Source organism: Pistacia vera, unplaced genomic scaffold (assembly GCF_008641045.1).
Source record: "Pistacia vera cultivar Batoury unplaced genomic scaffold, PisVer_v2 Contig775, whole genome shotgun sequence".
In the NCBI taxonomy this organism is placed as follows: domain Eukaryota; kingdom Viridiplantae; phylum Streptophyta; class Magnoliopsida; order Sapindales; family Anacardiaceae; genus Pistacia; species Pistacia vera.
In genome coordinates this window covers 6,094-31,811 of record NW_022196640.1, presented here as the reverse complement: position 1 = coordinate 31,811, position 25,718 = coordinate 6,094, and the positions used below count along the sequence as shown (strand labels likewise).

Genomic DNA, 25,718 nt, shown 5'->3' with positions numbered 1-25,718 from the left:
CTTATTATTATTATTTTCAAGAAGAAACTGCTTCTCCCCAGACCACTGGTTCTCCCAAAATCATAGAAATAAAAAATGTGACATAAACGAAACTTAAAATAGAAAAATGAAAAGGTTAATAAAAGTAATTAATACAACCATGTAACTCCTACTGGAAACAAAGAATAAAATATAGGAGAAGCTTTTCAGAAATCACATTGACAGCATGGTATCAATAACTTTAAGCCTTTAAATAAATCTAAAACTGCTGCACTTTCGGAACCTACTTTTAACATGTTAAAACTTTTGGAAACCGACACTTTACTCCCAATGGTTTTTAAGTTTCGAAGTTGAACTTACATATCTTGACTTTACTTATAAATTTTTGCGTTAAAAGTAACTGTTGACTGATCTGATTCAATGTTGTTTGATGCATGAGGTGTACTCATTGCTTAAACAAACTAAGCTCTGTCATGGATTTGCATGTTGTTTAAGTACTGGTCCTGTTATGATTTGTGCATCCAGTCAACTAACTTCCTCTCTTCTCTTCGTCTCTTTCACACTTGAAGAAAAGAGCTACCCTATGTTGCATGCCTCAATATGTTATCCCTAAATGGAGAGTTAACCTAAATCTGTTATTCAATGCCTGCATAATTCTAAATTGATCAAGACTAGATGAGCTAGACGTTTATTATTCTCTCTTTCTCTTCTAATCATCATCATTTTTTAGAAAGAAATAAGGTTGTGGACGAGCGGGGTAATATCGGACTCTACTTCTCGACTGATTTCGGCTCTTGGATGGATCATAGCCCTCCATTTGAGATTCAGACTGATTTCAGTTTAGATTTAGGGTTTCATGTATCCATTGTGTCGCTTTATGCATTGTTTTTTCTTGAATTGTTATATTTGAGAAGTAAAGGAGTGCTAGCGACAGTTGTAGGTGCAATAATCCCTAACCTGCTCATGTCACGTGTCTAAAACAAATATAGTATATTGTTCTTTAATTAAACAATAATGTTACGGACACCGATTTTTTGCACCAAATTTTTGTATAGAAGGACTTGACATCCAGTCAAACACAACCATATTAGAGACAAAACACATCTTCCATAAATGAACGACCGTCCAACAATTATGGACCAACATCCATATTTAATGGACGGCCGTTCATCGCGAATGTACGATCATTTATCACAAATGGACAACCATCCACCAATTGGGAGGAATTGTTATACCAAAATAACAATGGACTGTCGTCCATATTGAATGGATGGGAGTCAATTTCCTATGGATGGGAGTCCACCTCGAATGGACACCCGTCCATAATTTAAATTATAAAAAAATAATAATAGACGTCCGTCCATATTATATGGACTGGTGTCCATTTTCAATGAGAACATAACTTGTCAAATTATTTATTTAAAATGAGTGGGTAACTTGAAATGAAAAAGCAAAAGGCATAAGCCTGATAGTTGAATATGAGGAAGACAAAAAAAATTCCAACTTTTTATTAGACCACAAACATATATTTTCTCTTTCTTGCACATAGACAAAGTCTTGCAACATTTTAGGACCACATAAGGAAATTGTGACACATGTAAAGTTAGGTCACACAAGAATATCATAAATCAAAATAAAGTTAATGGGCAAGACAACAAAGAGAAAACGTCATTTGTCAAAATGTGTCACCATAACATAAGTTTGATAAAAATATCAACAGATGCATTGGTGATGGACGTCCATCTATATTATATGGACGGGCGTCCATATGAGGTGGACGTCAGTCCATAGTAAATGGACTCCCATCCAAATAATATGGACGGGAGTCCATTGTTATTTTTGTGGACGCCATCCATTTGTGATGAACGATCGTTCATCAAATTTGGACGAACGTCCATAATTATTGGATGGTCATTCATTCACGAAAGACGAGTGTTATCTCTAACGTGGTTACGTCTAACTGGATGTCACATACATCGGTACAAAAATTTGGAGTAAATTATCGGTATCCATAGCATTATTCTTAATTAAAATAGACACATGTTACTAGGAAAGTTAGCAATGGTCGCACCCGCGACTCTCGCTATAGCACTTCCCTTCAGAGATAAGGTTTATTATGATCAGTCCATTCTTTCTTTCTTCGTATCATAAATTTGGGTAATGCTACATGTAACGTATAGATTAAGTATAAAAACTATTGTATATCTTTTTATAAATTGATATATTACAACTCTTTTATTAGTTGTCACACCATGCATATATATTGATGGAGCATTCTTAAAATTAACTTTTTGTACAGATTCATTCATTTACTTTGTACAATGTCAATTAGTTTAGAAGAGTTTGTATATAGAGTTTTAGATGTATTATTCAATAAATATTCTTGTACAATCAAAGTTTCCTTAAAAAATACACCCCTATACTCAGTATCTGACTTCCATGTGTAACCCAAAATTAATTTGTAATATTTATACTGTCTAACATTTCATATTACGACATTTTACAGCATGATTTAATAGTATATATACTTTATGTACATGTTGCTACAATATATGTAATGAAAAAAATCAAATGTTTATAATCAGTTCTTAAGCATTAAATAGAATCTGATGAATTTCATATCACTTTTCATGCAAGGCACTAATTAATTTCTAAAATATCTATATGCACAGAAGGAAAAAAAAAAAAAAAAGCATATAAACAAGTTGACAATTATAAAGTTTGGACATTTAAGTTTTCTTTGTGCATCACCACTAAAAGTGGCTATGGGTTGTGAAATTAACCCTACAGCTTCAATAAAGTGAACACAGAAGCAGAATCAGAAGAGATGCTAAAACAGGAAGAGTGTTGTTTGGTTGAAGTCATATATCTTAACATATTGGATGGTACACAAGAAAAGAAATTTCAACGTAATATAGAAGCTTCATCAGCACCACTGAAAGTGCAGTTTTATTCCTTAAAACAATCATCAGTAACATAATTAATTATGAAACATTCATCAAAACCTTGCATGGTGGGATCCTGTCCATCGGATGGAATGACGACAAGAACCCTACGAGTATTATTATGAAGGAATACCTGGAGGAAAGAGGTTGATCAAAAGTTGAATTTCATGGAGTACGTAGAAATATTTTATTGAGCAATGGCTGACGGTGCATTTGAGACCATGCGTATAAATGGGGTCAGTATTAAGAGAATCTTAATGAGGTGAGGATGATAAGTGGTCCAAAACATCTAATCAATTCAAATGTGAAAATACAGAAGATGATATATATTTTTTTCCCTTAACGTAACATGCCATCGGTGTTTTTAGTTATATATAAATATATGAGAAAAAAAGATTCGTGACACGCAAGGGCAAAGGGTTTAGAGTAAGGGTGTATTTTAGCTCAGCCGAGCCGAGTATCTGGCTATTCGAGCTCAGCTCGACAACTACAGTACCGAGCTCGAGCTTGAGCCTAAGCTCGACCAAGCTAGCTTGAGGTGTTGTGCTCAAGCTAGAGCTTCACACCGAAATAGGGTATTTGAGCTCGGATTAAGCTCGAGTATATTTGGCTCGAGCAGATGTCAAGCTCGACAAATCTGCTACAAAAAACCCCCAACGATACAATGAAAAAAGTTGCCACCTAAAATTAGATGTGAAAAATTTGTAGACTGACCCATCTTATCAAAAGCAAGAAAGGCAAGAGTGGCAAAGAGGAAAACGAGACTGCCAGAGAAAGAGTAAAAGTGTTTTGTATTTCTGTTTTGTATTATATGTTTGTACAACCTTAATTTATGCAGAAAATAATGGACAAGAAAGGAAATACAATTATGTAATAGTAATCAGGGAACTGATTGATGCATGATTTTTAGGGAACAGTCTCAGGGATTAGCCGTAATTGTAGTGATTGGCGTGATTGCAGTGATGAGGCATAATCATAGCATTTATGTTAGATTCCACATTCCGTCACTCCCCCTCAAGTTTGTGGTTTGTAGATGTCATAAACTCCAAGTTTGTGCAATAGATGTGAATATTGTCTACTACATAATGGCTTTGTGAAAATGTATGCTGGCTACTTCGAGGTTCAGATGTGTATAGTTTTAATCATACCTTCTTGAATCTTTTCTCTAACGAAGTGACAGTCAATCTTTATATATTTTGTTCTTTCATGAAACACTAGGCTTGTTGCGATGTTGTTTGCAGCTTTGTTGTCGGAGTATAGCTAGAGTGACAAGACCTTTTACTTGTACCTTTAGATCCTTTAGAAGCCTAAGAATCTAGAGGATCTCACATGTAGTATTGGTCATGGCTTTGTATTCAGCCTCTGCTGATGAAACAAGTAACGGTCGACTATTTCTTTGTCTTCCATGAGATAAGCGATCCTTCAAGTTTTACACAGAAACCAGTAAGTGATTTTCTTGTCGTTGGACATATAGCCCTATCTGAATCACAATATGCTAATTACTTCCAAATCTCCATCATGGGGCAAGAGAAGTTCGAGGCCAAGGCATCCTTTTAAATATCTGAATACCTTTATTGTTGCATCCATGTAGAATTGTTTTGACACATGTATGAATTAACTAAGGACATGTAGTGCATAGTTGATATATGGCTGTATCATTGTAAGGTAAATAAGTCGCCCTACAAGTCTTTGATAGTGTGAGGGATCATTTAGTGGCAAATCATCTTTTGAAGGTAATATCCCGTCATATTCTCGAGAGGTGAATTTTTAGTATTTTGCTCAACATGTATAATGCTTGGTTTACAAGCTAACAATCCATAATCAGATATGAGCTTTAGAACATATTTGCGCTAACTGAGAGATATATCAGTTGGAGACCTTGAAATCTCAATTCCCAAAAAATATTTTGGCTCTCCCAAGTCTTTGACATGGAATTGTTTGTTAAGACGGTTTTTTAGTGCTCTAATGGTTGTCTCATCATTTCCAATCACAAATACAATAATAAGAAAACAAAGAACATAGCCTTGAGAGTTAACTTGCCGAACCTCTTTAAAAATCCTTTTGCATCTTTATTCTCGATTTATTTGGTAATTATTTATAATTACGCGGCCATCATTTTCGATTCTGTTAAGGTCAATCGAATACATTGTGTGTGTGGGTGTGGGTGTTTGGGTGGTTGTGTTAATTTAAATAATATTGGTTTCTAATTAAAAAAAAAAATCATTTTAAAGTTTTTCGGGAATGAACAAGTATGGGCAAGAGGACGGATTTTGCCTTTTCCATCCTCATCCTCGGCCCAAAATTTCTAGGATAAGGACGGGTTGGGGTATTACGTTTGGTGTGCGAGGGTGGGGAGAAGGAAAACATTACTCATCCCCATACCCGAAAATTGCCAACCCTAGTTAAATATTTAAATGTAATAACATTCCCTTTCCCTCCAAAGTAGTGTAAGAATGTCCTATAAATAGGGGTTCATGTGAATTGTAAGCACTATTTCCAGGAATAGAAAGACAAGTTTTCTTCGGTGTTTTCTATATTTTCTCACTTTGAAGATCTCAGGACCTTCATTCAAAAAAAAAAAGAAAAAAAAATTGGTTCTATCTATAATTAAACATACTGTAAGCCTGTAAATAGGTTAAATTATTGAAAAAGTGACAAGGCATTTTGTGAAGAGTTCAACTTCACTATAGATGGAAGAATTCAATCTTAAAGCAACTTATTTATCAAATAAGTTATACCTATTTTTGNCTCAGGACCTTCATTCAAAAGAAAAAAAAATCGTTCCATCTATAATTAAACATACTGTTAGTCTGTAAATATTGAAAAAATGACAAGGCATTTTGTGAAGAGTTCACTATAGATGGAGGAATTCAATGATTCAATCTTAAAGCAACTTATTTATCAAGTAAGTTATACCTATTTTTGGCATGATCCTAACAGTCAACGTTGCCCTATTAACTGCCTATCCTAGTTTTGTGTTATTGTCATGTACATAGATCGAATCACAAATTGCAGCAAGAACAGGTAGGTTTTCTGCAGTAAAAAAGGACAACAAAAATGAAAGTTTCATCTCATAGGATAACATTCAATGACATTACCATTGAAACAAACATTTTAATTATAAGATAAAGTACACCAACAAAAAATTAAAAATAAAAATAAAAAAAGTTCATTGTCTTCACCAGTAGTAGTACAATTTGACATTTACAAGTCATGAGGATACCCAAAAAAAACATGCCAGCAATGGCATCTGTCTGGTCCTCATAAACCGATTCTAGCATCTCCAAAGGCAATAACGAAAGTTTATTCATGTAGGGATATTAAACTCTTACTCATTTGACATCAGCCTCCGGAACACTTATATCGCTCCCGTTACCTCCACCTACCTGCAAAAGTATGCTAAACACTTACCCACCAAGGAATTTATTTATACAATGCCTTCAACCTGAATGGTCATTCAATTTCCACAACAATGTATATATGCATGGGGCGAGAGAAATGGTGATGAAAAATTAACAGACAGAAAACTTAGAAATTTAATATAATCAAAATTTGACAAAAATAAAAGGTTGTCTGAAATTTGGAGGATTTTAGGGAGAACAGCTTACGGAGTCATCAGGAACAACAGCATATCTCTCTGATGGTGAGACCCAGGTTTTCCCTATACACAGTGGATGTAAGATTTATGAAGAAGAAAAGACAATATCGACAAAAGCAAATTCCAATTCAACATTAACAGAAAAATACAGTTAATGAGAATTGCATGGCACCTGATGATGAATCGATGTTAGAGGATTCTATATGTTGGCCACTCGATCCATCAAGGCTCAATGGCTCTATAATAATTGGAATATTCCTTTCAAAAATACAAAATAACTGTCGTTAGTTTGGGACTTGGATGCCGAAATGAGATCAATATGTGAGAGCACTCGATCTTAAGTTTGTTACGAGTAAGAAGTTTACAAAAAATATCAAAGACATTTGATTCTGACACTTCGAATTTAAAACAAAAAACAATAAAAAAACAGATTTCTCAGATCTTAATTCATTTCATCTAATCATATACCAAACAATCAGTTCAGTGGACACAACATTTGCATTCCAAAGATCTTAATGCATTTAATGAATCAACTCTTGAATGTGTTAATGCTTATACACATTGCTCCCTTTAGCTCTTGTCATTAGAAACAGTCGTTTCCCTTCAAGAATTGGGAGAGTGTATTATCTATAACCATCACAACATTTGACATTCAGTTTTTACATCAGTTCTCTATTACTCTTTGTTACTTCTTCCTGAATCTCTATCTTCAAAATTACTGGTTACTTCCAACATTTTCTTCCATTTTCTTCTGCATCTAAATTGCAGATTTGAAAGATAAATATAGAATGTATCATGGCTATACTATATGTAGTAGTATACAACATAACGTGAGTAAGATCTATTACCCAAAAGGTCTTAAATATCTTATTAATTCATTCATCAAGTCAAAATGATAATATTTCAAGCAATAAACATTTAGGAAGATATTAAACAAGATGTGAATCCTATTACCGGTCAGAAGATTGTCCATGACCAAGCTGCCCATTTGTACCTCTTCCCCAAGAATATACATTTTGCCGATCAGTGACAGCAAGTGTATGTCTCCATCCACATGAAATCTGAACTACCTTCTGTCGATTGCCAAATAAAAGATCAAAAGCTAAAATTTCAGACTCAGAAAGATGGTCACAAACAAGACAGAAAATAACCCTGTCAGATAAGTTAAAAGGAGAAAATTCTACGGAACTGCAGGTCAATCTCATGGCCTATTTTAACCAATTTTCGGGAGCTACAGTAACAAGAATGTGCCTGGTCATGAGGAAAATTCACTTGCACAGGAGAGCAATGATCGGCATTGTCACCAACTCCAACCTGTCCAAACTGTAAGACATAGAGAACAAAGTTTATAACAATTAAATTAAGACTACAGAAAATATCAAAAGATAAATCAAATAAAGAAAAGTGAAAGTTCATTGTGACAAATTTTCATCAAGAAATCAATTTTGGATGTTAAAATTAGGGGAAATAGTTCAATTGTGAAAATTAAGGAAATTGATGACAACCTTATTCCAACCCCAGCCATAAAGTTTTCCGTCAAATGTAAGGGCCATTGTATGTCTCCAACCACCTGATATCTGCTAAAAAGAAAAAATGCCACCTGGAGGATCAGAAATAGGTTCGTAATATACTAAGTTAACAAATATTTTTTAAGCAAAATGCCTTCCTTCTTTGCTTTATAGTGAAAGTATCAACCAGAAAAGAAAGCCTTCTTTGATGTCTCTATCCCAAAACTAAATCAGCAAGTTTGAATTTCCAAAAACTTAAAACAGTTTACAAGCAACACATTGACTACTGCGTGGACCTCAAATCTAAACATGTGACGCAAGTTGTCTGCCTATTCAAGAATCAAACAAAAGGACCATCGAATGCATTTTTCAATTTGACTGTATGAGGCAGAAAAACTCAGCTGTAACTGGAAGGTCCATGATACATTCAAATTTTAATACCAAGTTAATATCCATCCTACTACAAATTTACAGAAATTTAAGGGAAAATAATATGAAAAATTAGGATCTTGAAGCTACTGATCGTAAATCACAGAGGAAAACTTTACTAATGGAATTGAATGACTAAGAGATCACCTGAGATATAAAGCTGTCACGCAATGCTTCCAGCTTATGAGGGACAAGGTGATCCTTAAAGTCCCCATGGCCTAGTTGACCATATTTGCTCCATCCATAAGTGTACAACCCACCGGAAGAAGAAACAGAAATGGTGTGTCGCCATCCACAAGCAACCGTAACCATCCTTTCTCCCTGCAACTTTGAATGATAACAGCTTGATCTTTAGAGCAAGAAAAGACTTAGGTGGAAAGAAAACTAAACAAGAACAACCGTTAAACCTGATAAGCACAAATAAAAACAAACTCTCAATATTACCTACAGTAAGAAATTGCTAAGAATCTAAGGAGATAAAGAATTAAAAATAAAAATAATAAAAAAAATCCCCTTTTATATGCTATACATTACGGATGAAACTAGAACGACCAGTTATATGGTTACTTTTGAATTCTTTATTTCAAGTATAGATTACATCAACCATGCATAATCATCACCTTCAGAGAAATTGCAAATAATCCTAATCATATAAAGAAACTATCAAACTATATTTGCGCTGCATATCGATGGTTTATGCATTGAAAAATTGAGATGATAGTTTAGGTTGTTAAATAATACTAAAATCAAATAAAATGACACCAGTTTGTGGACATACATTAAGAGTAGAAATTTTCTCCGGAATTAGGCGATCATTTCTGTCACCTAAGCCCAGGTTTCCATAACGGCCCCAACCCCATCCATAGAGCTCTCCATTTTCTGTAACAGCCACAGAATGTTCGGCTCCAGCAGCAACCATTTTGATAGACACTCCCTACAAAAGATGAATGAAATTTAAAGAGCATAAAATATTTTAACAAAGTTCCTCAATGTGGACTAAAACGAAAACGTTTGATACGACACAAAGTAATAATATTACTCTTCCACTTATCTCAAAGAAAAATCCTTGTGAAAGATTTTCTATGATGGAAGTGACATCCTGCCCTTATATTAATAATTCTTTTTCGGGTAGACCTTGAATATATAGCCAATACTTTTACCTACGTTGGTCAATAAATTAAATATAGAAGCATCCAAGATATGTACCTATATGGGAACACTTTATAAGTTACAAATACTACAGTTTCTCGGTATTAACAAAATCATTTCATGCTTACAAATATACACTCTGCTACAGTTGTAAAAATATGATAAAAAATAGTAAATTTAATCTGGTGTTAAAATGAGAGGCTCAAATTTTTTACAGCAAAAATTTATATTTAAGTGTGGAACATCTATATTAATGTCCCTAAAACGAACAAAGTAACATAAATTACCTGAAAGGCTTGAATTTTTTGAGGCACAAGAGCATCTTCAGTGGTTCCAAGACCAAGTTGACCATTTTGATTCCTCCCCCAGCTTAAATAGAATACAAAACTCAATCAGTAAAGCATTTCCCAAGTTATATGCTTAAAACTGTCACAAACATGCTGAAACAGAACCACGTCAAAAGCATATACTATTCAACATCGTTTTTGTGGAGATATAATAAATTTATCATCTGATGCAGTAAATATTAGATGCAGAATCAATTAAGTTAAAGATAATTTAAGTTATATGATTACAACTCTAGCACCAACGTAAAATAACATGAAACAAAATGTCAAAATAGTTGCCGTTACTGACCACCACCAAATAACTGAAACATCATATATTACCATCGCAACCTAGTACATACTTCGACCAATACATACCTATATCAAATATTACATTATTTACTAATAACTGCCTTCTGTAAACATTTTACCATAACAAAATGAAGTGTCATGTCAACCAAATACCTGTTCGCTAGACTGTTAACACTACCTTCTAGGTACCGTCATTCTTCATAGAAAACAGCAAGTATTGCACATAGTATATGTATATGTTTAGTAAAGAAGATGAAGAAATTGAATACACTTATGACTGAAGAAAAGAGATAAAGGAGTAACATTTTACAACTAATAAGATTGTAAGATTCCAAATATTCACTTTTTCATTTTTCCCTGACTTTTATTTCACATGGAGCACAGCGTTTTCTCATAGCAAATACAAGTACTGAAACATGAAGCATTTCAGAAATAACAAGTACTTACTCACTTGTGTTTGCGTCAGATAATCACAAAAGATTTTTAAATGTAATATAGAATTCTTCATATGGTTGCAAAACTGGAGTTCTGAAATTAACTGAGGAATCTTAGGGATTTCAGGACTAAGATTAACATTCCAGCAATCCCCCAAAACTACCGCAACCAGTTTATTGTTATAACACAAGGCTCAAAAGAACAAAGAACGAATTACAAGGATTTTTTCAAAACTACTGTGGATCTACTTAATGAAAAGCTTCTATATCAGTTATAACTAGCCTGGATAAAATCATGAAGGCCTTAGAGTGCAGTGATTTGATAACAATCTGCTGTCCATTTAGCTAAAGGCTGATCATTCGTGTCCAGCATAATGGTTTCATGAAACATTTTTAAGTAATCAGACCACCTATGTTCATAGAAACAGTCCCCCCTTGCAAAGAGAATGAGACCCCTCAAACTAACTTTTGACACCCTCATCTGAATTATAACTTTCAGTCAACAGCAGTTGGTTCAAAATAAAGACCAGGTGTTCAGCCCTAATAGGTGGCCAATTGACTAAATACTGTCTGACGCTGACAACCACAATTATAACAGATAAAGTAGGCAAGGTATACAAGCCTCAACCCCGCAGAGACGGACTTTAGCTTATCTTATGTTCTTCTCATTATTCTTCTGTCGTGTTAAGAGGAGATTGAAGAGTTTGTTCTTTAGTTTGCTATTGAATTAGTCTTATTCATTCTCCACCTCTTAAATATGAACATATAACTTTTGCCAGAGAAATTTCTCAGTAAGCTTCAACCATTTTGAACTACAGACTGTTATCCACCCTTGTAAAAAGGTTTGAGGAATTTTCATGTTGTCACTAGTAAGCTCAAGCCAAGGGAAAGTCAATCGACTATAAAGCTTTTTGGGCTTTGGGTAGAGGACAACTTCTAGTAGCTTGAAAGTGTAGGCACGGCCAAGGTTGGTCAAATCATTGTTTTAAAACCCGGCCGGGCTGGGCTGGGCTGGACCGATTCGACCAGTGAGCCGGGCCGGGAGAGCCTAAAAACCAAGGGGGGGGATTCACCAGGGGTTGGACTGGGGGTACTGTAGCAACCCGCCGGTCCAACCGGTTTTTGGAAAAAACCGGGTGAATCAAAATGCAGAAAATGGCGACTTCTAGCTAGTGTTCAGCCGGCACACATGTGGGTGTTTTGAAGGGTGGATCACGGTGAGTCAAAGGTGGTGTTTGATTAAGTTTAAGTAGCCAGAATCACCGGAATTTGGCCAAGAAACAGCAAAACCCTAGCTTCTGATTGCCACCGATTGGTGGGTGGAATGGCTTGGGAACTTTAGGGGTTTTGTAAATGAGTAGACGGTGAGTCTAAGGATGGTGCTGGTTGAAGTTGTCGTCGCTCAAAACGGCCGGAATCTGGCAAAGGACGACCGAAAAAACGTGTTTTTCATCGCCAGCGATCAGCGAGTGATGAGAGGGGATAAAGAGTATGGTTTTGAAGAGGAGATGGCGGGGGTTCCAGTGGTGGTAACAAGGGTGATTTTGGGTGAGAAAACAGCCAAAAAAAGGACAAAGAAGGCCGATGTCAATGCATGTTAACATGCGCTAGAAATAGTCACCATGCTAACTACGCCGATACAAAAATTTTGAAATTCTTTCAGGTGACACATCACCGTCGGGGGCGGGGGATTCACCCGAGGGTGGACTGGGGGTACTGTAGCAACTGCCAGTCCAACCGGTTTTTGTAAAAAACCGGGTGAATCAAAATACAGAAAACGGCGACTTTCGACAGGCAAACATAAGGGGGTTTTGAAGGCTGGATCACGGTGAGTTGGAAGGTGGTGTCTAACTAAGTTTTAGTCGCCGGAATCGAAATAGCAAAACCCTAGCTTCTGATTGCCGGCGATTGGTGGATGGAATGGCTTGGGAACTTTGGAGGTTTTTAGGGGAGTAGCCGGTGAGTCTAAGGGTGATGGTGGTTGGAGTTGTCACTCAAAACAGTCGGAATCCGGCAAAGGACAGTTGGAAAAACGCGTTTTTTGTCGTCGGCGATCAGCGAGTAATGAAAGGGGATAAAGGATATGGTTTTGAAGAGGAGAGGGTGGGGGTTCCAATGGTGGTGACGGGGGTCATTTTGGGTGAGAAAACAGCCAAAAAAAGGAAAAAGAAGACCAACGTCAACGCGTGCTAACGTGCGCCAGAATTAGTCGCCATGCTAACGAACGCCGATACAAAAATTTTGAAATTTTTTTAGGTGACACGTCACCGATTTGACCCACCAATCAAACCGGTCAACTAGCGACCCGGCTTCTTTGCTAGGTTTACCCCCAAGTTGGTTTTTAAAACATTGGGTCGAATCATAGAAAACCTATCATGTTTGAGTTATAATTTGACTCGAACAAGTAATATCTCTAAATCCCTAAAAAGGAATTGCTTCTCAATAGTAAGCCTTAAATTCATGGTGGTGCATCACTGTGTTTCAAAGCACGTAAGCAACCACTTGAGATTTGGACCAAAGCAATAGCTAATCTAAACTGAAATAAATCAACATCAATGCATTATAGAATGAAGCGAGAAAGTTTGAGGAAGACCCCTAACCTCTGAACCTCTCCCTCCATGGTCACTGCTAAACAATGGCTGTCCCCACAAGCAATTTGCTTTATCCTCAAACCATGCAATGCTTTAATCGGCTGGGGAGTGAACAAGTCACTAGAATTGCCATGGCCCAGCCTTCCAAAGTCACCCCTGGAAAATTTTGAATAGAGAAAAATAATGCTGACATGCCATACAATAAAGAAAGAGCAATTAAGAAAAAATTCTTTTGATAAGCAGGTCGTGACATGAAAATTAGCATTTGTCAAGGTTTAGTATATGGAACAGAATAACATAAAACATGTAATACAATAAGCCATGTTGATTTATGAGATATAAGATATTATAATTCATAGGCACAAGACCAGGAGACAATGAAATAAAACCTCTTGTCATATTAAAATCTTCAATTTTCAGTAAAAAAAATTCAGGACCGTAACCAGAAAAGCAGTATCAATAGTAAATGTTATTATTGCAAAAATATAAAAACTTGTATAAGATTGGGAAAGAAGTAATTACAATAACTGAACAATCAGTAATCTCGAACACAAAAATGAAACCAAAGCAATCACCAGCTACCATAGCGCCCATCCAATCACTTTCAAAGAAGTGGAATGCCTTCTCTAACTTATTTGATCTCAATGACTGTATCCAAAAAATATTTTTGCAAACAATTAGACAAAAAACATTTTCTTGAAATTTCTTGGTTCCCTTGTCCTCAGAAACACAGAATTTTATTTAAATTCCACATCAAACAGGCCTAAAAAGAAAATCAAGAATTTATGTTGCAGAGAAAGCATATCAAATTGGAGATCCCAAGAGACAAAAGGGAAAGGTAGAGAACAAACCATCCCCAACTATAGACTTCCATACGTGACTCAGAATATGCAGTTGTATGATCAGCTCCACAGGTAACAGACACTATTTCAAGATCGTCAAGTGCACTCAATTGAGTAGGAGAAAGTCGATCCTCAGCATCGCCGTGCCCTAACTGCCCATCTTCTCCTCGTCCCCATGAGCACACAAGGTTTCCAGCTGTAAATGATCATAATATCACTCTTCATCATATTAATAACAAATTTTAGAAGTATTGCAATTGATCTACCAGCTGCATATACGCCAAGTAAAATGAAGGGAATTATGCAATCATGACAATCAACAAAAGGATAGCTTCATAGAAACATTCATTTGCATGGAAGTCATTGATGGAAGACATAACAAGTAAGTATCAATGAAGGCAACAAAAAATTTATGTGCTTCTGATGAGTTACAAGCTAGAAATGAAATGAAAGAGGAAAAACATTTAGCACTGAACTCTACAAACACACAAAAATATATTTTTTTTCTTTAGTTCTTTACCACATACACCTGCCCAGCCCAGCCCAGCCCACCATCCCCACTCTCAAACAAATTAAACTGATCCCCCTCCACATGTGGCTTTAAGGAGACCGATCTGTATACCTTTTGCTCCACAGTTGGCTTGAAGCAGTCAACAAAAACAGGAACACTTAAACCTAAGTCATTCCCACATCCAACTGTGATAGCATAGCAATGAGAGAAATTGTATAGCCGTCAAATCAGAACAATGCAGAAACAAATAGTTTCCATTCTCAATTTTATATTGATCATCAACATCACTACAAGCTATATGATCATGTAAATTTACTTACTTCAATCAGCTTTTGCATCACAACAAATTAACAGGTAATGCATTAAATGACAAAGCTTATCCAAGTTCAGAAACAAGTTTCAATACTTGCAGCAAATTGATATTTTCTACATTGTAAAATATGACAAAACTTGATTTTTCTTTTGACTGGAAGTCCAATAAAAGACTAAAAAAACAAAATGAAAGAGAATAAAATTAGGGTAGGAAGAATATACAGAGAAGAGCAACAGAGTGACTTGCACCAGCAGAGATAAGAAGAACCCGACGAAATGAAGTAGAGACTTCACTCATGGTAACTTCAGCCATTATGCTTTCTCTCTTTCTGAGTATGATGATGTTAGAAGAAGGAAGAGAGAAAGAACGTGTTAGTGGGGAAGAAGTCCAAAAAGAGAGAAAGAAAGAGAAAATAGAACTGGGATCTTGTTGGCAGAAAGAAACAATGAATGGTGACCAGAAAGTGGGGAAGAAATATTTATAGTGATGGAGAAAGGACATGTGCGTGAGGGTCTAAGAGTCTATAAGAAGAGACTAGATATTCAACTGACAAGACAGATCAACGGCATTGATGAAGGTGAGGGCCACCGTGAATTTACATGGTCAAATTACGCTCCTGTTCCTGTTTATTCATTCATTCATTCAATATCCACCACAAACTGCGCTCTAACTTTTTAACTACCATTCGCCTATTCCAACTTCAACTTCAAGACTTTCAGATTTCATTTCATCATTCACTAATTAAACGAAGCTTTACATAACAAATACTCCAGCAACTTTAATCTTATAAATAAAAATTTTGCCAAAATTTTCAAAAATAATATAAATAAAAATTTTCCTACAGTTAATGTGTTGTTTATAAAATCTATACATTTTAAAAAATAGAGGTTATTGAGTTGGTTATATATGTCTAAACCTCTTATTTTAACTCATCAATTTTTCAATCACAATAAGCCTTTCAATATTACGGTCCTAACTCTTATTTCTTATTTTTAATTTTAAGGTGGTTTATTTTATTTTATTTGTAATTATTATAAATAACCCTATTTTTATGGATGAATTGAAAAAAAAAAAAAAGTTATTTTTAAAAGTCTTATATTCTATAATCCCCATTTTATCATATTAGTAATTTTGCCCTTTTATGTAAAACCCAACTTCTTCACCTCTTATTCATCGATCCAACCACAAATCTTCTCTCTTACCATCAACTCTCTACAAACCTCAACAATAAATCAATCTATTGCCATACATTTATCATTAAAATAAAAGTAATACTATACATATATCATTTTCATAAAACATTATGTGACAAGATATGATTGGCTGATTTAAAATTAAAATTAAACTTTCACCCAATCATATCTTACCACATAATATTGTATGAGAAATATTGTATGGGAATGATGTATGTGCAGAAATAACAAGCATTACTTGTGTTTGCGTCAGTCAGATAATCACAAAGATTTTAAATGTAATATGAATTTTCCATATGGTTGCAAAACTGAAGTTCTGAAATAAACGAGGAATCTTAGGGATTTCAGGACTAAGATTAACATTCCAGCACCAATCCCCACAAACTACCGCAACCAGGTTATGTTATAACACAAGGCTCAAAGAACAAAGAACGAATTACAAGGATTCTTTCAAAACTACTGTGGATCTACTTAATGAAAAGCTTCTATTCAGTTATAACTAGCCTGGATAAAACATGAAGGCCTTAGAGTGCAGTGATTTGATAACATCTGCTGTCCATTTAGCAAAGGTGATCATTCGTGTCCAGCATAATGGTTTCATGAAACATTTTTAAGTAAAGACCACTATGTTCATAGAAACAGTCCCCCCTTGCAAAGAGAATGAGACCCCTCAAACTAACCTTTGATTCCTCATCTGAATTATAACTTTCAGTCAACTGCAGTTGGTTCAAATAAAGACCAGGTGTTCAGCCTAATAGGTGGCCAATTGACTAAATACTGTCTGACGCTGACAACCAAATTAAACAGATAAAGTAGGCAAGTATACAAGCCTCAACCCCGCAGAGACGGACTTAGCTTATCTTATGTTCTTCTCATTATCTTCTGTCATGGAAGATGAGATTGAAGAGTTGTTCTTTAGTTTGCTATTGAATTAGTCTTATTCATTCTCCACCTCTTAAATATGAACATATAATTTTTGCCAGAGAATTTCTCAGTAAGCTTCAACCATTTTGAACTACAGACTGTTATCCACCCTTGTAAAAAGGTTGAGGAATTTTCATGTTGTCACTAGTAAGCTCAGGCAAGGGAAAGTCAATCGACTGTAAAGCTTGTTGGGCTTTGGGTAGAGGACAGCTTCTAGTAGCTTGAAAGTGTAGGCACAGCCAAGGTTGGTCGAATCATTGTTTTAAAACCGGCCGGCTAGGTGATTGGATCGGTGAGCTGGGCGGACCGATTCGACGGGAGAGCCTAAAAACTTTTTTTTGGGGGGGGGGGGCGAAGGATTCACTAGGGGTTGTGCGTGGGTACTGTAGCAACCCGCCGTCCAACCAGTTTTTGGAAAAAACCGGGTGAATCAAAATGCCGAAAATGGCGACTTAGCAGTGTTCAGCAGGCAAACATGAGGGGTTTGAAGGTGGTCACGATGAGGTGAAGGTAGTGTTGATAAGTTTAAGTCGCCAGAATCACCGGAATTTGGCCAAGAAACAGCAAAACCCTAGCTTCTGATTGCCGACGATTGGTGGGTGGAATGGCTTGAGAACTTGGGGATTTTGTAAGGGAGTATCGGTGAGTCTAAGGGTGTGGTTGGAGTTTGTCGCTCGGCCAGAATCTGGCAAAGGACAGCCTGAAAAACGCTTTTTGTTCTTCGTCGCTGGCGATCAGCGAGTAATGAGAGGGGATAAAGGGTATGGTTCTGAAGAGAAGAGGGTGGGGGTTCCAGTGGTGGTGACAGGGGTGATTTGGTGAGAAAACAGGCGAAAAAAGGAGAAAGAAGGCCAATGTCAATGCATGCTAACATGTGCCAAATTAGTCGCCATGCTAACGTGCGCCAATACAAAAATTTTGAAATTTTTTTAGGTGATACGTCACCAGTTTGACCCACGGTTAAACCGGTCAACCAGCGACCCAGTTCTTTGCAGGTTAGCCCCGGGTGGTTTTTAAAACATTGGGTCGAATCACAGAAAACCTATCATGTTTGAGTATAATTCGACTCAAACAAGTAATACCTCTAAATCCCTAAAAAGGAATTGTTCTCAATAGTAAGCCTTAAATTCATGGGGTGCATCACTGTGTTTCAAAGCACATAAGCAACCACTTGAAATTTGGACCAAAGCAATAGATAATCTAAACTGAAATAAATCAACATCAATGCATTATAGAATGAAGCGAGAAAGTTTGAGGAAGACCCCTAACCTCTGAACCTCTCCCTCCATGGTCACTGCTAAACAATGGCTGTCCCCACAAGCAATTTGCTTTATCCTCAAACCATGCAATGCTTAATCGGCTGTGGAGTGAACAAGTCAATAGAATTGCCATGGCCCAGCCTTCCAAAGTCACCCCTGGAATATTTGAACAGAGAAAAATAATGTTGACATGTTATACAATAAAGAAAGAGCAATTAAGAAAAAATTTCTTTTGATAGCAGGTCATGACATGAAAATTAGCATTTGCAAGGTTTAGTATATGGAACAGAATAACATAAAACATCATACAATACGCCATGTTGATTTATGAGATATAAGATATTATAATTCATAGGCACAAGACCAGGAGACAATGAAATAAAACCTCTTGTCATATTAAAATCTTCAATTTTCAGTAAAAAAAATTCAGGACCGTAACCAGAAAAGCAGTGTCAATAGTAAATGTTATTATTGCAAAATATAAAAACTTGTATAAGATTGGGAAAGAAGTAATTCAATAACTGAACAATCAGTAATCTCGAACACAAAAATGAAACCAAAGCAATCACCAGCTACCATAGCGCCCATCCAATCAGCCTTCCTTCTTTGCTTTATAGTGAAAGTATCAAACAGAAAAGAAAGTCTTCTTTGATGTCTCTATCCCAAAACTAAATCAGCAAGTTTGAATTTCCAAAAACTTAAAATAGTTTACAAGCAACACATTGACTACTGCGTGGACCTCAAATCTAAACATGTGACGCAAGTTGTCTGCCTATTCAAGAATCAAACCAAAGGACCATCGAATGCATTTTTCAATTTGACTGTATGAGGCAGAAAAACTCAGCTGTAACTGGAAGGTCCATGATACATTCAAATTTTAATACCAAGTTAATATCCATCCTACTACAAATTTACAGAAATTTAAGGGAAAATAATATGAAAAATTAGGATCTTGAAGCTACTGATCGTAAATCACAGAGGAAAACTTTACTAATGGAATTGAATGACTAAAAGATCACCTGAGATATAAAGCTGTCACGCAATGCTTCCAGCTTATGAGGGACAAGGTGATCCTTAAAGTCCCCATGGCCTAGTTGACCATATTTGCTCCATCCGTAAGTGTACAACCCACCGGAAGAAGAAACAGAAATGGTGTGTCGCCATCCACAAGCAACCATAACCATCCTTTCTCCCTGCAACTTTGAATGATAACAGCTTGATCTTTAGAACACGAAAAGACTTAGGTGGAAAGAAAACTAAACAAGAACAACAGTTAAACCTGATAAGCACAAATAAAAACAAACTCTCAATATTACCTACAGTAAGAAATTGCCAAGTATCTAAGGAGATAAAGAATTAAAAATAAAAATAATAAACAAAATCCCCTTTTATATGCTATACATTACGGATGAAACTAGAACGACCAGTTATATGGTTACTTTTGAATTCTTTATTTCAAGTATAGATTACATCAACCATGCATGATCATCACCTTCAAAGAAATTGCAAATAATCCTAATCATATAAAGAAACTATCAAACTATATTTGCACTGCATATCGATGGTTTATGCATTGAAAAATTGAGATGATGGTTTAGGTTGTTAAATAATACTAAAATCAAATAAAATGACACCAGTTTGTGGACATACATTAAGAGTAGAAATTTTCTCAGGAATTAGGCGATCATTTCTGTCACCTAAGCCCAGGTTTCCATAACGGCCCCAACCCCATCCATAGAGCTCTCCATTTTCTGTAACAGCCACAGAATGTTCGGCACCAGCAGCAACCATTTTGATAGACACTCCCTGCAAAAGATAAATGAAATTTAAAGAGCATAAAATATTTTAACAAAGTTCCTCAATGTGGACTAAAACGAAAACGTTTGATATGACACAAAGTACTAATATTACTCTTCCACTTTTCTCAAAGAAAAATCCTTGTGAAAGATTTTCTATGATGGAAGTGACATCCTGCCCTTATATTAATAATTCTTTTTCGGGTAGACCTTGAATATATAGCCAATACTTTTACCTACGTTGGTCAATAAATTAAATATAGAAGCATCCAAGATATGTACCTATATGGGAACACTTTATAAGTTACAAATACTACAGTTTCTCGGTATTAACAAAATCATTTCATGCTTACAAATATACACTCTGCTACAGTTGTAAAAATATGATAAAAAATAGTAAATTTAATCTGGTGTTAAAATGAGAGGCTCAAATTTTTTACAGCAAAAATTTATATTTAAGTGTGGAACATCTATATTAATGTCCCTAAAACGAACAAAGTAACATAAATTACCTGAAAGGCTTGAATTTTTTGAGGCACAAGAGCATCTTCAGTGGTTCCAAGACCAAGTTGACCATTTTGATTCCTCCCCCAGCTTAAATAGAATACAAAACTCAATCAGTAAAGCATTTCCCAAGTTATATGCTTAAAACTGTCACAAACATGCTGAAACAGAACCACGTCAAAAGCATATACTATTCAACATCGTTTTTGTGGAGATATAATAAATTTATCATCTGATGCAGTAAATATTAGATGCAGAATCAATTAAGTTAAAGATAATTTAAGTTATATGATTACAACTCTAGCACCAACGTAAAATAACATGAAATAAAATGTCAAAATAGTTGCCGTTACTGACCACCACCAAATAACTGAAACATCATATATTACCATTACAACCTAGTACATACTTCGACCAATACATACCTATATCAAATATTACATTATTTACTAATAACTGCCTTCTGTAAACATTTTACCATAACAAAATGAAGTGTCATGTCAACCAAATACCTGTTCGCTAGACTGTTAACACTACCTTCTAGGTACCGTCATTCTTCATAGAAAACAGCAAGTATTGCACATAGTATAAGTATATGTTTAGTAAAGAAGATGAAGAAATTGAATACACTTATGACTGAAGAAAAGAGATAAAGGAGTAACATTTTACAACTAATAAGATTGTAAGATTCCAAATATTCACTTTTTCATTTTTCCCTGACTTTTATTTCACATGGAGCACAGCGTTTTCTCATAGCAAATACAAGTACTGAAACATGAAGCATTTCAGAAATAACAAGTACTTACTCACTTGTGTTTGCGTCAGATAATCACAAAAGATTTTTAAATGTAATATAGAATTCTTCATATGGTTGCAAAACTGGAGTTCTGAAATTAACTGAGGAATCTTAGGGATTTCAGGACTAAGATTAACATTCCAGCAATCCCCCAAAACTACCGCAACCAGTTTATTGTTATAACACAAGGCTCAAAAGAACAAAGAACGAATTACAAGGATTTTTTCAAAACTACTGTGGATCTACTTAATGAAAAGCTTCTATATCAGTTATAACTAGCCTGGATAAAATCATGAAGGCCTTAGAGTGCAGTGATTTGATAACAATCTGCTGTCCATTTAGCTAAAGGCTGATCATTCGTGTCCAGCATAATGGTTTCATGAAACATTTTTAAGTAATCAGACCACCTATGTTCATAGAAACAGTCCCCCCTTGCAAAGAGAATGAGACCCCTCAAACTAACTTTTGACACCCTCATCTGAATTATAACTTTCAGTCAACAGCAGTTGGTTCAAAATAAAGACCAGGTGTTCAGCCCTAATAGGTGGCCAATTGACTAAATACTGTCTGACGCTGACAACCACAATTATAACAGATAAAGTAGGCAAGGTATACAAGCCTCAACCCCGCAGAGACGGACTTTAGCTTATCTTATGTTCTTCTCATTATTCTTCTGTCATGTTAAGATGAGATTGAAGAGTTTGTTCTTTAGTTTGCTATTGAATTAGTCTTATTCATTCTCCACCTCTTAAATATGAACATATAATTTTTGCCAGAGAAATTTCTCAGTAAGCTTCAACCATTTTGAACTACAGACTGTTATCCACCCTTGTAAAAAGGTTTGAGGAATTTTCATGTTGTCACTAGTAAGCTCAGGCCAAGGGAAAGTCAATCGACTGTAAAGCTTGTTGGGCTTTGGGTAGAGGACAGCTTCTAGTAGCTTGAAAGTGTAGGCACAGCCAAGGTTGGTCGAATCATTGTTTTAAAACCCGGCCGGGCTAGGCTGATTGGATCGGTGAGCTGGGCTGGACCGATTCGACCGGGAGAGCCTAAAAACTTTTTTTTGGGGGGGGGGGGGGCGAAGGATTCACTAGGGGTTGGGCTGGGGGTACTGTAGCAACCCGCCGGTCCAACCAGTTTTTGGAAAAAACCGGGTGAATCAAAATGCAGAAAATGGCGACTTCTAGCCAGTGTTCAGCAGGCAAACATGAGGGGTTTTGAAGGGTGGATCACGATGAGTTGAAGGTAGTGTCTGATTAAGTTTAAGTCGCCAGAATCACCGGAATTTGGCCAAGAAACAGCAAAACCCTAGCTTCTGATTGCCGACGATTGGTGGGTGGAATGGCTTGAGAACTTTGGGGATTTTGTAAGGGAGTAGTCGGTGAGTCTAAAGGTGGTGGTGGTTGGAGTTGTTGTCGCTCAAAACGGCCAGAATCTGGCAAAGGACAGCCTGAAAAACGCGTTTTTCGTCGCTGGCGATCAGCGAGTAATGAGAGGGGATAAAGGGTATGGTTCTGAAGAGAAGAGGGTGGGGGTTCCAGTGGTGGTGACAGGGGTGATTTTGGGTGAGAAAACAGGCGAAAAAAGGAGAAAGAAGGCCAATGTCAATGCATGCTAACATGTGCCAAAATTAGTCGCCATGCTAACGTGCGCCAATACAAAAATTTTGAAATTTTTTTAGGTGATACGTCACCAGTTTGACCCACCGGTTAAACCGGTCAACCAGCGACCCAGCTTCTTTGCTAGGTTTAGCCCCGGGTTGGTTTTTAAAACATTGGGTCGAATCACAGAAAACCTATCATGTTTGAGTTATAATTCGACTCAAACAAGTAATACCTCTAAATCCCTAAAAAGGAATTGCTTCTCAATAGTAAGCCTTAAATTCATGGTGGTGCATCACTGTGTTTCAAAGCACATAAGCAACCACTTGAAATTTGGACCAAAGCAATAGATAATCTAAACTGAAATAAATCAACATCAATGCATTATAGAATGAAGCGAGAAAGTTTGAGGAAGACCCCTAACCTCTGAACCTCTCCCTCCATGGTCACTGCTAAACAATGGCTGTCCCCACAAGCAATTTGCTTTATCCTCAAACCATGCAATGCTTTAATCGGCTGGGGAGTGAACAAGTCACTAGAATTGCCATGGCCCAGCCTTCCAAAGTCACCCCTGGAAAATTTTGAATAGAGAAAAATAATGCTGACATGCCATACAATAAAGAAAGAGCAATTAAGAAAAAATTCTTTTGATAAGCAGGTCGTGACATGAAAATTAGCATTTGTCAAGGTTTAGTATATGGAACAGAATAACATAAAACATGTAATACAATAAGCCATGTTGATTTATGAGATATAAGATATTATAATTCATAGGCACAAGACCAGGAGACAATGAAATAAAACCTCTTGTCATATTAAAATCTTCAATTTTCAGTAAAAAAAATTCAGGACCGTAACCAGAAAAGCAGTATCAATAGTAAATGTTATTATTGCAAAAATATAAAAACTTGTATAAGATTGGGAAAGAAGTAATTACAATAACTGAACAATCAGTAATCTCGAACACAAAAATGAAACCAAAGCAATCACCAGCTACCATAGCGCCCATCCAATCACTTTCAAAGAAGTGGAATGCCTTCTCTAACTTATTTGATCTCAATGACTGTATCCAAAAAATATTTTTGCAAACAATTAGACAAAAAACATTTTCTTGAAATTTCTTGGTTCCCTTGTCCTCAGAAACACAGAATTTTATTTAAATTCCACATCAAACAGGCCTAAAAAGAAAATCAAGAATTTATGTTGCAGAGAAAGCATATCAAATTGGAGATCCCAAGAGACAAAAGGGAAAGGTAGAGAACAAACCATCCCCAACTATAGACTTCCATACGTGACTCAGAATATGCAGTTGTATGATCAGCTCCACAGGTAACAGACACTATTTCAAGATCGTCAAGTGCACTCAATTGAGTAGGAGAAAGTCGATCCTCAGCATCGCCGTGCCCTAACTGCCCATCTTCTCCTCGTCCCCATGAGCACACAAGGTTTCCAGCTGTAAATGATCATAATATCACTCTTCATCATATTAATAACAAATTTTAGAAGTATTGCAATTGATCTACCAGCTGCATATACGCCAAGTAAAATGAAGGGAATTATGCAATCATGACAATCAACAAAAGGATAGCTTCATAGAAACATTCATTTGCATGGAAGTCATTGATGGAAGACATAACAAGTAAGTATCAATGAAGGCAACAAAAAATTTATGTGCTTCTGATGAGTTACAAGCTAGAAATGAAATGAAAGAGGAAAAACATTTAGCACTGAACTCTACAAACACACAAAAATATATTTTTTTTCTTTAGTTCTTTACCACATACACCTGCCCAGCCCAGCCCAGCCCACCATCCCCACTCTCAAACAAATTAAACTGATCCCCCTCCACATGTGGCTTTAAGGAGACCGATCTGTATACCTTTTGCTCCACAGTTGGCTTGAAGCAGTCAACAAAAACAGGAACACTTAAACCTAAGTCATTCCCACATCCAACTGTGATAGCATAGCAATGAGAGAAATTGTATAGCCGTCAAATCAGAACAATGCAGAAACAAATAGTTTCCATTCTCAATTTTATATTGATCATCAACATCACTACAAGCTATATGATCATGTAAATTTACTTACTTCAATCAGCTTTTGCATCACAACAAATTAACAGGTAATGCATTAAATGACAAAGCTTATCCAAGTTCAGAAACAAGTTTCAATACTTGCAGCAAATTGATATTTTCTACATTGTAAAATATGACAAAACTTGATTTTTCTTTTGACTGGAAGTCCAATAAAAGACTAAAAAAACAAAATGAAAGAGAATAAAATTAGGGTAGGAAGAATATACAGAGAAGAGCAACAGAGTGACTTGCACCAGCAGAGATAAGAAGAACCCGACGAAATGAAGTAGAGACTTCACTCATGGTAACTTCAGCCATTATGCTTTCTCTCTTTCTGAGTATGATGATGTTAGAAGAAGGAAGAGAGAAAGAACGTGTTAGTGGGGAAGAAGTCCAAAAAGAGAGAAAGAAAGAGAAAATAGAACTGGGATCCTGTTGGCAGAAAGAAACAATGAATGGTGATCAGAAAGTGGGGAAGAAATATTTATAGTGATGGAGAAAGGACATGTGCGTGAGAGGGGAGGGTCTAAGAAGAGACTAGATATTCAACTGACAAGACAGATCAACGGCATTGATGAAGGTGAGGGCCACCGTGAATTTACATGGTCAAATTACGCTCATGTTTATTCATTC

General features: G+C 36.1%; 2 protein-coding genes across 5 annotated transcripts; both read right to left on the bottom strand.

Moving 5' to 3' along the window:
• Positions 1-6,065: 6,065 nt before the first annotated feature.
• LOC116116451 (ultraviolet-B receptor UVR8-like) lies at positions 6,066-15,389 on the bottom strand. Of its 4 annotated transcripts, none has more exons than XM_031402513.1 (12): positions 15,159-15,386; positions 14,123-14,309; positions 13,281-13,427; positions 9,896-9,977; positions 9,238-9,393; positions 8,607-8,786; positions 8,028-8,099; positions 7,774-7,845; positions 7,477-7,595; positions 6,695-6,780; positions 6,533-6,585; positions 6,066-6,310 (listed from the first exon to the last, which is right to left on the bottom strand). In XM_031402513.1, the coding sequence occupies exons 1-12, from the start codon at positions 15,247-15,249 to the stop codon at positions 6,257-6,259; spliced, it is 1,299 nt and encodes a 432-aa protein (XP_031258373.1). In that variant the 5' UTR covers positions 15,250-15,386; the 3' UTR covers positions 6,066-6,256. The 4 variants fall into 4 exon arrangements, with proteins under 4 accessions (XP_031258373.1, XP_031258374.1, XP_031258375.1 ...); XM_031402514.1 differs by having other exon boundaries at positions 7,477-7,592; XM_031402515.1 differs by lacking the exons at positions 6,066-6,310; positions 6,533-6,585; positions 6,695-6,780 and having other exon boundaries at positions 7,471-7,595; positions 7,712-7,845; positions 15,159-15,388.
• Positions 15,390-19,320: 3,931 nt separating this feature from the next.
• On the bottom strand, positions 19,321-25,509 carry LOC116116448 (ultraviolet-B receptor UVR8-like). The gene is made up of 6 exons (XM_031402510.1): positions 25,313-25,509; positions 24,277-24,463; positions 23,435-23,581; positions 20,622-20,703; positions 19,964-20,119; positions 19,321-19,506 (listed from the first exon to the last, which is right to left on the bottom strand). Exons 1-6 carry the CDS (start codon positions 25,401-25,403, stop codon positions 19,321-19,323), a joined length of 849 nt encoding a protein of 282 aa, XP_031258370.1. The 5' UTR covers positions 25,404-25,509.
• Between the last annotated feature and the right edge of the window lie 209 nt (positions 25,510-25,718).

Bases quoted from the DNA above. Each gene is read 5' to 3' on its own strand.
- LOC116116451 (XM_031402513.1), bottom strand. From the start codon at position 15,249: ATGGCTGAAGTTACCATGAGTGAAGTCTCTACTTCATTTCGTCGGGTT. The intron at 7,596-7,773 runs GCACATTCTTGT...GGCAATCGACAG, and splicing joins TGAATTTTCCTCATGACCAG to AAGGTAGTTCAGATTTCATG. The intron at 6,781-7,476 runs GTAATAGGATTC...TATTTTTGAAAG, and splicing joins CATGGACAATCTTCTGACCG to GAATATTCCAATTATTATAG.
- LOC116116448 (XM_031402510.1), bottom strand. From the start codon at position 25,403: ATGGCTGAAGTTACCATGAGTGAAGTCTCTACTTCATTTCGTCGGGTT. The intron at 24,464-25,312 runs GTATATTCTTCC...GATCATTTACAG, and splicing joins TCACTCTGTTGCTCTTCTCT to CTGGAAACCTTGTGTGCTCA. The intron at 20,704-23,434 runs GTTAGGGGTCTT...ATTCTATTTAAG, and splicing joins ATGGAGGGAGAGGTTCAGAG to CTGGGGGAGGAATCAAAATG.